Here is a 12,575-nt window from a genome sequence, read left to right as displayed (position 1 = left end):
TCTTGACAGAAAAGTTGTCAGTAACACATCATTTAGTGTTGAATGAAGAATGAATTCTACAGCAGAGTTGAAAGATTTGAACGACTTAAATATAGACTTTTCTGTTGACAGTCACAGTCTGTGCTCATAGAAGTTTCTATAACTAAAAGCGTTTCCAGTACACTCACTTCCACGGCAAACACACCAGAAGTGATTTGAGGTTACGTACCTGGAACAAGGACACAGAGATGATTACTTATGGCTCAACCCTTGTAGGAATGAACCAGTATCCTTCTGGTTGCCAGACACTAGGCCACATCACCCTATATGTACTATATGTAATGACGTGCTGGGTGGTTCATTGATCTACTCTTATAAGAGCAGCTCAGCAGCCTGCTAAATATGACACGCATACATCGCAGTGGGTTTCAGATCAGTTTCTGAGTACCTGAGATGTGTCCTGCATCAGAATCCATACTTTTGATCAAATTTCCCCTCTCTCTCTCTCTGTCTCTTTCCTCTCCCTTCATTTCACTGCACAACAGCCTCCTGTTATCAAACCATCAAAGCCTTTCAGAAATTAATTGCTTTGCTGACAAAATAAGAGTGTGCGTATGAAAGCGCATGGAAAGTAAGACAGAGAAGATCCTCAACAGCTCCTTATTAATCAACACTGAGACGTGTAAAGCGAAGGTGTCTTTTGTCCTCCTGCTTCTTTATTTTTCTTTATCTCCATGCAAATGAGGATGAGTAAATAGCAGAACACTTCTGCACATGCGGGTGTTTAGTCCTTGATCTTTGTTTTGTTTAATTTGCGTGACATGTTGTGAGTTTGCGATGACGTGATGTCTTCCACCCCTCTGCTGTGTCTCGCGCGGTGTTTCTGAAGACTTCCTGTCTGGAGTTAGGTGGAAACAAACCACCCACTTTGTTTACAGAGAGAACATGTCTGATGGTTTTTCTTTGGAGTGATGGACAGGGACATTGACACTCTCTGTGGGTACTGTTATTTATGTACACACTTTAAAACATTTGAGTCTGACATTTGAGTTTGAACTGATTTTTTGCAACTAAAATGTACCATATTATTATACCATGTTTTTTTAACAATTGTATTTCAGTTCGTACAAAATGTACCATGATATTATACCATCCACATACCTTGGAGAACTTTATATAAAAAAACGAAAAAAACATCAGATGCCATCAATGTACCATGTACTTATTTGTGTGATACATGCATGGTATTTTTTTCATGCTAAGATTTTTAGTTATCTTTTCTTGGCTTTTATGAAAGGAATTAATATTATTATTCAGCAAGGACACATTAAATTGATCAAAAGTGACTGTAAAGACATTTATTATGTTTCAATTTCTATTTCAAATAAAACAACATTGATAATAATAAGGTTTTTTAAAGCAGCAAATCAGCACATTAGAATGATTTCTGAAGCATCATGTGACACTGAAGACTGGAGTAATGATGCTGAAAATTCAGCTTTGCATCACAGGAATAAATTCACATAGAAAACATCTATTATTTTAAATTGTAATAATATTTCACAATATTGCTGTTTTTACTGTATTTTTGATCAAATAACTACAGGCTTGGTGAACCTTTAAAAAAACAACAAAAAAAAAAAACATTAAAGCATTTACCAACCCAAAACTTTTGGGTAACACTTTATAATAACTGCACACTATAAATCATTAGTTAATCATTAGTAAATAGTCAATTCATCATTTATAAAGCATTGTTCCAACATTAATAGGCATTAGTAAGCAGTTTATAAATACAGCTATAAATGTTTTGTTCTTGAGCATATCTATAATGTTTAATAACTGTATTTCCATACTTTATTAATGATCAGTTTATAATTTCTAAATTATTACGTTATTTACAAACCAGTTATTTAGGAGTTGTCAGTGGTTCATAAGATCATTTAGAAAGTGTAAGTAAATGATTAATAAACTATTTAAATGTACATTTATGAATCTTATGATTTAGACACATGATAATAGTTGCTCAGTGTGTTAATAAATGCTTTATTAACACATATTCCTGCTATAATTCGTGATAAAGTCAGGTAGTTATAAAACATTTAGTAGTTGCCAGCCATCTATTTTTGTGAGCTCATCTAAAGTGAGGACTATTCATACCTCGTAAAGCGTTTACAAAGGAGATTTAAAGGCTCATTTATCTTCCAAACAGACAAGTTAAACAAACACAATACAGAGGGATACAGAACACAGAAATAATTTTTTTCATGATGCAAAAAGGAAACTGTACAACTAAAAAGAAAAATTAAAGTGTACAGTTTCATTTTTTTTTTCACCTTGAAATAAATATTTCTGAGTTGTGTATCCCTCTGTGTTGTGTTTGTTTATTTTTTTGTTAGGAAGATAAATGAGCCTTTAAATCTCCCTTTGTAATAGATATGCTTATAAATCAAGAACAAGGCATTTATAGCTGTATTTATAAACTGCTTACTAATGTTGGTTAATATTAATGTTGGAGCAATGCTTTATAAAGGATGAACTGACTATTTACTAATGCTTACCTAATGATTCATAGCATGCAGTTATTATAAAGTGTTACCAACTTTTGAACACTAGAATAAATACTTTAGTATACAAATACAATAATCATGACTAGTGCCATGGTACCACCATAATGCTTTTTTTCTAAGTAAAAATCTCCTTTTCTCTGTCTAAATAAGTCAAAATAAGGAGCTGTTGTTCTGTGTGCTGATGCAGTGTGGAAGGTTTCACCTCTAACGAAGATAAACAGCCTTTTCTGGCCTTACGGGATGGAGGAAAACCTGTGCACGTCCCACCTCCTCCCTCCATGGTGTTGTTTTCATTTCTATCAATAAGCGCTTGAGTTGCAAGCACTCGAGTTGAGAGAACCAGTAACCCCTATCTCTCCAGAGCGGCTAAACCCGGTTAATGGGCTCACGGTCCTGCACGTCTGGTCTAGAGACAGCTGGAGGGAGGTCTAAATCTGGGTTAATGTCGAGAGTGTGGTTTTTATTTACCGTTTGTCTTGTCATGTGACCGTGAGATTCAAGTACCCTTATTTTGTCCCAAACAGCAGACATTAGTGTAGTATTGCTAGTAGTCGGAAGGAAGTTGTAACAATGTACCGAGTTGAGTTGATTGAGTTAGTCAATGGATTTGACAGCGTTTGTGAGGTTTATGACATCTTTTAAAGAGATTCAGAATTTTCATAAGCAAGTAAACAAAAAAAATCCATGAACATATTGTGTATTCTGCTTTTTTCAGAGTAGCTTTCTATGAAGTAAAGTTTTTATTTTTGGGGAGAATTAAATTTGTATCACCACGTCTATAGACATTTTCCTCTATTTTCATTCTCTCTCATGCCGTATAGTTGTTTGTGGAGAATGGTGAGCTATTATTTGAATAATTCGTTTGTCATTGTTTTCAGATTTATTCACATTAAAAATAATGTAAAATCACATTGTATTGTAGTTGATCATGGTGGTCAGTGTCTGAGCAGACAGTTCTTGATCAGTCTGATTATATGAGACTGTATTATTAGTATTTACAGTACTGTATTTTCTTCTATATATGTTTCTTTGTGTATTTTATTCTGTTTTATGCCTGCAGAATTGAGTGGAATGTAACATATTATTCTCTACACCAAATGTTGAGTAACCTCATTTCTTCCTGGCATCCCAAACCCTCATAACTCATCCTCAAAATTGACAAAATACTAAATATTCTGTGTTCTCAGCCAGTCTGTTTACCAACTGTAAATCTCAGGAGATGCTGGCTTGAACGAGGCCGAAGAATTACTAACCAATTCCAGCTTGGGTTTATAGTTTTGCATTTCACGCGTCTGCTTGTATAACAGCTGCTTTGGATTTCAGGTTCTTATAATCTTTTCTGAAGAGTTGAAAGTCCATGCAGAATTAATTTTAGATGTGTAATTGCTTCGAGCTTATTGAAGCACTTCTTTGTGACAGATGTATTCAAGTGTGGTTGCAGGTTTGTTTGTTTGTTTTTCTAGGGTGCCTTTTTTTGTTAGTTGTTTTACTTGTCACATGACAAAAGGAATATTGTATGACAGTGTCACAAGAGACTTTATCCCTGTTCCAAAGCGTAGTGAGCTGCCTTCAGTATATGCCTGCTGTGTACATTGGCATCTGCCTTCTATGGCTCAGTTATATTGGAACCTCCATAAGTGTCTGTTTTAAATAAATGATAAATTAAATAAATGCCGTGGTATTCAAAAAACTTATTTAAACACACAGAATAGTAGTTTTATTATGTTGCTAATATTTATTTATTTGCCCTTGCGCATCACAATGCATTTGTCCAAAAACAAGCTGTAAAAATCATCTTTCAAAGTGTTATATTATAAAGTACTATTTCAGTTTTCCTACTGCAAAAGTTTTTTATTCGCTATGTTTCCTGCTGTTTCTTTGTAATTGATTGTGCAATTTACTAACAATTTCAGATTGGAAATCTACACCTTTTTTTTCTTTTTTCTTTTCACTGTATAGCATAAGAAGCAGTGTGCTTAAGTTGCCTTTAGAAAAGTCTTTTTGTTGCTAGTGCACTTATGAGGCCTTAAAAGGCAGCTCACTGTGTTTTGGAACAGCATCTCTCTCCTTTTTTAATACTCATTGCTGAAGTGAAGTAGCCATAAATTCAATATCTCCCACAAACAGGGCTGTTTTCTTCGCATTCCCATCTCCACTGAGAAACTGAACTGGGAAATGAACCCTTTTCAAATCAGCTGTGGTCAATTAAACTCAAGCGGCTCTTTTAACAGAGAGCCACAGTGCGTTCAGTAGTGCATTAGGCCACTTTTAGCAGCCTGTCGCGTGGCATCACATGCCCCCTGGCCAACACCTCCTGACAACAGTCTGAAGCGAGAGAGGGAGGACAGATCCCCCATCCTCACCTCTTCATTTCATACTTTCAGTCTTCTACAGGATTAACCATACCTTGTGTTTTTTTGCCCGTCGGGACATTTAAGTGATGACCGGGTAATTGGAGGTCTATTGATCTCTATGCTGGCCTTTGAGTTGTTGTGTTGTTATTGCTGTTTTTTTTTTCATTTAGTCACATAGAAAATGGAAGAACTGCTTGATTTTGTTCTGGACATGTTGTCAAAAGTGAAATTACTCTGGTAGTACATTTTAATGACATCATAAATGGAGTATCCATGTGTTCTCTTGTTGAGCTGGAAAATACACTTAATCAAACGTACTACAAATATTACTATACAACAACAACTAGTTTAATGCAAAAATGTGTGTAGATTGTTTATTCTGTTTGTATAACAGATGCCTTGGATTTCAGGTTCTTCTAATCTTTTCTGAAGGGTTGAAAGGTAATGTAGGATGAATTTTGAGATGTTTAATTGTTTTGAGCTTATTAAAGTACTTCACTATTTTTAATTCAGCGTGTTACTTGCTGTGTCTTTGTAATTGTTGGAGAAATGTACCTGCAATTTCTGAGTGAAAATCGTTTCTTTACCAAATTCGTTTCAGCGAGGTTACTCCACTAGACTACCTAGTGCACTCCAGATGCTTTTTGAATCTGATGCGGTCTGTATATTTCACGAACAATACCCTTCAGCCACCTCACGCTTTCTGTTTCATTGGGCTGTAAAGAACCTGTGTTTTACGAGATATGTTCAATACGGCCCGCTGTTGGCTGAGTATATTAACACCGAACAAGGGCACAAATTTAAAGAGGAGCTTCGCTAAAGGCAATAGATGATATTTTAAAAGCCCCTTTAATAAAAGGCCTGCCATCAATCTCTAATGCCCTTTCATTTACAGGAAAACCTATGAATTTAAAACAAAAAGTATCTAACCGGTAGGTATGCAAAGCTAAAACTGGACACAATTAAATGTTAAAGGTGAATTTCTTTAATGCTTAAACTTCTGGCTCAACTAAAGGCATGAGTTGAAGCAGAAATACCTGTTTGTCCAAACAGTAGCTGAAGAGGATTTAAACATTTCAGTCAGCATGTACAGTAAATTGGCAGCTGTAAAAGCAAAATTCAGGCTGTAACTCTCTATTAAGACTGATTTATAATCCGTAACATGTAAACTTGTGCTTGGCAGTATATTACACCAGGCTGCTCCGCCACACCTCAGCACCGCTGTGTGATTTACTGACCCAACATGAAATCATAAACATGATAGCATATTAAATCAAAACTAGGCTGCTGGAAAACATAAAAAAAATATGCCAGTATAAACAATCCTTTGACATGAAATAAAACAGCAAGCATGAAGGTTTAAGGAAAACCTATGTATAGTTGGATACTGTTACTGCATATTCTTGTCCTATACAAGACATCGCATGCAGGATTGTTTTTCTTTGACATATTATTTAAAAAACAATTACGTCCAAACATTCATACACCCATGGTGTGTGTGAGTCAGTATGAGAGTGTTTATGAGACAGTACTGTCTAATAAATGATAATTCTGTCATTATTAACTGTACTCATCTTCATGTTGCTCCAAACCGGTATGACTTTATTTCTTCTGTGGAACATAAGTGCAGATTTTCCAAGCTGATTTTTCCAACAATTATTTCCAATATTTTTTTTTTTGTTCTGTTCACAAGGACACATAACTACTTTCGGAACTGATAATAATAAGAAATGTTTCTTAAGCAACAAATCAACATATTAGAATGAAGTGACACTGAAAACTGGAGTAATAATGCTGAAAATTCAGCTTTGCATCACAAGAATAAATTACACTTTACATTTTGATTTTGGTTGCACTGTCCCTTTAAGTGACTTTACTGTATATGTGACTCTGGACCACAAACCCAGTCTTAAGTCGCTGGGGTATATTTGTAGCAATAGCCAAAAATACACTGTATGGGTCAAAATGATAGATTTTTCTTTTATGCCAAAAATCATTAGTATATTAAGTAAAGATCGTATTCCATGAAGATATTTTGTAAATTTACTACTGTAAATATATCAAAACGTCGTTTTTGATAAGTAATATGCATTGCTAAGAATTCATTTGGACAACTTTAAAAGCGATTTTCTCAATATTTTGATTTTTTTGCTACCTCAGATTCCAGATTTCCAAATAGTTGTATCTCGGCCAAATAATGTCAGATCCTAACAAACCATGCATCAATGGAAAGCTTATTTATTCAGCTTTCAGATGATGTATAAATCTCACTTAAGACTGGTTTTGTGGTCCAGGGTCACATATACTGTCTTTATACATCTATATGCCATCTGAGGTTTTCTTTTTCCTAAAGATGAACAATGTTCCAAATATTAATTTTAATTTCAGAATTAAATGGGTAACACTTTACAATAAGGTTCATTAGTTAAACATTAGCTAATGTATTAACTAACATGAACTAACCATGAGCAATACATTTGTTACTGTATTTACTAATCTTCACTAACGTTAGTTAATAAAAATACAGATGTTCATTGTTAGTTCATGTTAGCTCACAGTGCATTAACTAATGTTAACAAGATTTTAATAATGTATTAGTAAATGTTGAAATTAACATTAACAAAGATTAATAAACGCTGTATAAGTGCAGTTTATTATTAGTTAATGTTAACTAATGTAGTTAACTAATGAACCTTATTGTAAAGTGTTACCATTAAATGTTTATTATGTTGACGTCTGAAAAGTTTCATCACTGCATTGTGTCTGTCTCTCAAATATGTGTGTGGATTTTCTGGAGTGATATTTGGTTTGAATGTGCAGATTTGCTTCTCCTGACTGTTTTGTTGCCTGTGGTCAGTGGACAGTCACGGATGTGTGTGTGTGTGTGTGTGTGTGTGTGTGTGTGTGTGTGAGTGAGAGTGTTTAGAGGGCATTCCGAATCACTCCACTATGCATGAAAAGCTTTTAGGCAGCGGGCCTGCCAGGCACCCAGCTGTCAATTTATTTGATTTGAATTGTGGAATGGAGTTATGAAGTGTGAAACGTCAGGGCTAAAATGTTTTGATTACCCCCATACACTGTGGCCATCAATTTCCATCAGCCTCCTCTAATATATGGAAGGTATGTGCGTCTTAGCATGAAAATGGTTATCTGTAACCTAGTTTAGTAATTGTTTTGGGGCGTGTTAATTCTTAGCTGGATATTGTTTTCTAAAATTTACATGTTCAAAGCAGATCCGAAAGCCTCGTAAAAGTGTTTAATAAGCAGCTTGTATTTACAGCGCAGTGCACTGAATGTTCTTGTTATTCATTGTATTCATAATGTAATATTTGGGTTGCATTTCTAGTCACTGAAATTGTCTCAAATATTTGAAGAGAACATCTGAATGCAGAAAACCCAAAGTAACTGAAAGAGATCCAGTAAAACAAAAATGTTCAGTGCTAAATTGCTTTTCCTGTTTCAAAATGTTTACGTTATTAAGAAAAATAATGTTTAAAGGAAGAATTTACTCCAGGATGAAATATTATTTGCTCACACTCATGTTGTTCCAAACCTGTATGACTTTCTCCTTTCAGTGAAATAGGAATCCAATGAAAGCACAGGCCAATATATATAGTTTATAGTTCCAAGTGTTTTCAATAAAAAAGCACCATGAACATTAATGAAAACATTTTTTGTTTGTATAAATATAAATCTTGAAAAAATATATAAAAATGTAAAATATACCATATAAGTGCTTAACCCTAAAGGTCCTTGCACACTGAGTCTGAAATTTTCGTATGCATTTTTTCGTATTCGTCATCCTTTCCTATCAAAATACTTGCTATGGACGCGAAAACGCAGAAAATCGAACCCGGTCCGATTTTTTTTTTTTTTTTTTTTTTATTAACGAAAAGACGAAAGATTCGGTGGCAGTGTGTGGCACAACGTGAGGTTGTATTTATTTTTCAACGTGCAAAAATTTTGGACGAAAATTTCGGACTTCAGTGTGCAATGGCCTTAAGTCATGCAAGTCTTTTGAAATCATGCTGTTGTATAAACTTTGTGTGAAGAACAGACTGAAATTTAAGCCATCAGTCATTGTATAAATGTGGCATGTGAAGACAGGTTTGTCATTGAAACAAAACTGGAGCATTTTAATTATTTTATTTCTTTGAAACTGACAGCCTTTGGTCAAGATACAGCATGCTTTTGTTGCATGTATAAAGGGGCAGCATGAACATTCATCAAAACCTTTTCTTTTGTATTTTTTGGAAAAAATAAAGTAATTCAGGTCTGGAACTTAATGGTAAATAAACTAAGACATAACCTTTATTTTGGGGAATATACATAGTATAATACATTTAAATTTGTGATTCCATTGAATCTACAAAACTCTTAATGAACTTATTATTGTAAATGTCTATCGGTCTCTTCTTTTTCATTAGATCACCTATAAGGCTCTTGGCTCCCTGGACCCCAGTGCAGATTTGACAACACAACGTGGCCGTGTCTTCAAACTCCAAAATGAGACCCATCATCTCTTCGTAGGGTTGTATCCTGGCACCACGTACTACTTTACTCTGAAAGCCAGTACAAATAAAGGCTTTGGCCCCCCTGTGACCACCCGTATTGCCACCAAAATCGCAGGTAAGGGAACGGCAGGGTTTTAGTTGAGGGTTCAGCTAAGATTATTGGATATTTTCCAAAAGCTAATGATAATTATACACAATTATAGTAAAACAGACCCTCAAGTTCCAGTTTAATTGAGTTAATGTGACAGATATTTGTTCTTTATGGATATAGAGTATTGACGTCGGACAGACTGGTGATAGTGTATGAAATTATTTCAGGGAACATGAACTGACGGGGTTAAATAAGCTTAATTTGATTGCTTACCTAATTATCTCTTGCATTTCAAAAATTTGCATAATTAGTTTTGTCATTTTGACTTTTTTGTGTCTTAAAGAAGCTTTGCTGGAGCGAAAATCTCATTAGCGAGTCGTGTTATTGGCATAAATATCATTGGAATACAGTTAATGTAAAGTGAACAAAATAATGAGAACATGAATCGTAAACAACATCCTCCACAAGTTCAGCCATATTCCTGTGGCCCGCGGCTGTCAGTTCGTTCCATTTCATAATGACGTGGCATTTGTGCAGCACCCCAGACACCATTTATTAAAACCGTATTGTTCACTGAATCTAAACATTGTAATGAGAGAGTGACATTTTCGATACGATTACATAGTAATGATCGTTTTGAGTCAGACTTCAAAACTGTATGCTTTCTCGTAGGAGTAAATACTGTGAAATGAATGTTTTCACAAATACATGAATATTAATTATGCATAATATTAAAACATGTTTTTGTGTGTTTGAAAGGCAGCTGAGTTCCAAGTTCAATACAAGCTAAACTCTGCTGACATGCTGTCAGTTGCCGCAGACAACAATTTTGACATCTCCTTCAGTTTGTAAAACATGCAAGAAGTGTTTACAGTAATGCACTTTGATTTCAAAGCTGTTTTAATAAATATTGGTCATTTTATACTTGCAAATGCAATTAACTCTCATCCATTTGTCCTTGTCAGTTGAGATGAGGTCTGCGAAGCTATACAGTACGTGCTTGCTTTATATACTGATAGTTGGTGTCCTTTAACATGAATCTATGTGTCTGCAGCTCCATCCATGCCTGAATATGAGACCGACTCTCCTCTCAACGAGACAGACACGACAATCACCGTCCTCTTAAAACCCGCCCAATCACGAGGGGCCCCTGTCAGGTGAGCGTCCAAAGTATTTTTATTTCTTTTACATTGAAGAATTGATCAAATGTAAATAAAATAAAATGTATACCTTGAATGCAATCTAAGTTGCTTGCGATTAAAAGCATCTGTCAAATGCATAAATGTTATTGATGTTGAGTGTTTGCATTTATAACTTTATCTATGAAAATTCCTGTCAAGTGTGCTCTTTTGACACTTTTATTCAAAGGAGAATATAGAGAGGACAAATATAATGAGGAAATTTAAAATCCTAATTGGCTGTTATCAATTGCCTGAGATTAGGAGCCTGAAAGTTTGTCCCCTTGAGCTCGCTGGACCTCAACATTGGCTGTGTTTTAAGTACTTGTTCACATGCTGATTGTGTCAAACTACAAAACTGGTAATGCTTTATTTCCATAGTCCACTTTAGACATACTAGCTGTAAATAACTTTGTCAACTACTAGTTGTTACAGTACTAGTAGACTATCATTTAACATCTGTTTCAATAAAGAGATTTTGGTGTCAACATCAAATAATGTTTGTAAAAGTGATTTTATTTACATAGAAGTTAGTGGGTGTCTTCTTTAAACCATGGTAAAAATGTATGATAGTCGTTATTTTTTGGTCATTAAAAAATAAAAAAAACATTAAACAGGATTATTCGGTAAAACTTTATAATAACTGCACACTGAATCATTAGTAAATAGTCAATTGATCCTTTATAAAGCATTGTTCCAAAATTAATAGGCATTAGTAAGCAGTTTATAAATACAGCTATAAATGTTTTGTTCTTGAGCATATCTATAATGTTTAATATTTGTATTTTCATGCTTTATTAACGATCAATTTATAATTTCTGAATTATTACGTTATTTACAAAACAGTTATTTAGTTGTCAGTGGTTCATAAGATCATTTAGAAAGTGTAAGTAAATGATTAATAAACATTATAAACATTTATAAATCTTATTATTTAGACACAATAATAGTTGCTCAGTGTGTTAATAAATGCTTTATTAACAAACATTCCTGCTGTAATTCATGATTAATTCAGGTAGTTATAAAACATTTAGTAGTTACCAGCCATCTATTTTTGTGAGCTCATCTAAAGTGGACAATTTATACCTTGTAAAGCCTTTACAAAGGAGATTTATCTCCCAAACAGAAAAGTTAAACAAACACAACACAGAGGGATGCAGAACACAAAAATGCAAAAAACTGTACAACTGTACACTTGATAAACAGTGAAAAATAAACCTCTGCAATTTCATAGGGAATTTTTTTTTAAATAAAAATTCAAGTGTACAGTTTCATTTTTTGCATCTTGAATTAAATATTTCTGAGTTGTGTATCCCTCTGTGTTGTGTTTGTTTATTTTTTCTGTTAGGAAGATAAATGAGCCTTTAAATCTCCTTTGTAATAGATATGCTTATAAGTCAAGAACAAGGCATTTATAGCTGTATTTATAAACTGCTTACTAATGGCTATTAATGTTTGGACAATGCTTTATTAAGGATGAACTGACTATTTACTAATGCTTACCTAATGATTCATAGCGTGCAGTTATTATAAAGTGTTACCGATTATTCTAATGTACGGGAGGGAAAAAACTCTGTTAAGCTGTATTAAGCTTTTATTGTTCTGATGCTTGAAAACCCCTTTTTGTCTTTGACCCATCTGTTAACACTTAATTATGAATAGTTCCCTAACAGACATTCTACTGACTTTGCAAGTACATGTCAACTTATGCTACTAACTATAAACCTAACCCTGACTTAACAGTCTACTAATACTCTAATGAGAGTTAGTGGACATGTAGTTGCAAATAAATGACAGTTAACTAAGTTGCTGCAAACTTTCTTACAGTAAGTAGAATGTCTAATGTGGACTGTCATAAAAAAACAACAACAACAAAAAAAACAAATTCT

The 12,575-nt window shown here is 34.2% G+C and overlaps 1 protein-coding gene across 15 annotated transcripts in view; it reads left to right on the top strand.

Moving 5' to 3' along the window:
• Positions 1-12,575, top strand: part of ptprt (protein tyrosine phosphatase receptor type T) — a 259,836-nt gene that overhangs the window by 153,459 nt on the left and 93,802 nt on the right. For all 15 annotated transcript variants that reach the window (XM_058778885.1, XM_058778893.1, XM_058778891.1 and 12 more), the window contains 2 exons: positions 9,331-9,532; positions 10,563-10,665. In XM_058778885.1, the coding sequence (XP_058634868.1) occupies positions 9,331-9,532; positions 10,563-10,665 (305 nt within the window). The remainder of the gene's footprint in view (positions 1-9,330; positions 9,533-10,562; positions 10,666-12,575) is intronic.

This window comes from Onychostoma macrolepis, chromosome 06 (assembly GCF_012432095.1).
Source record: "Onychostoma macrolepis isolate SWU-2019 chromosome 06, ASM1243209v1, whole genome shotgun sequence".
In the NCBI taxonomy this organism is placed as follows: domain Eukaryota; kingdom Metazoa; phylum Chordata; class Actinopteri; order Cypriniformes; family Cyprinidae; genus Onychostoma; species Onychostoma macrolepis.
This window is presented reverse-complemented; position numbering and strand designations above follow the sequence as displayed.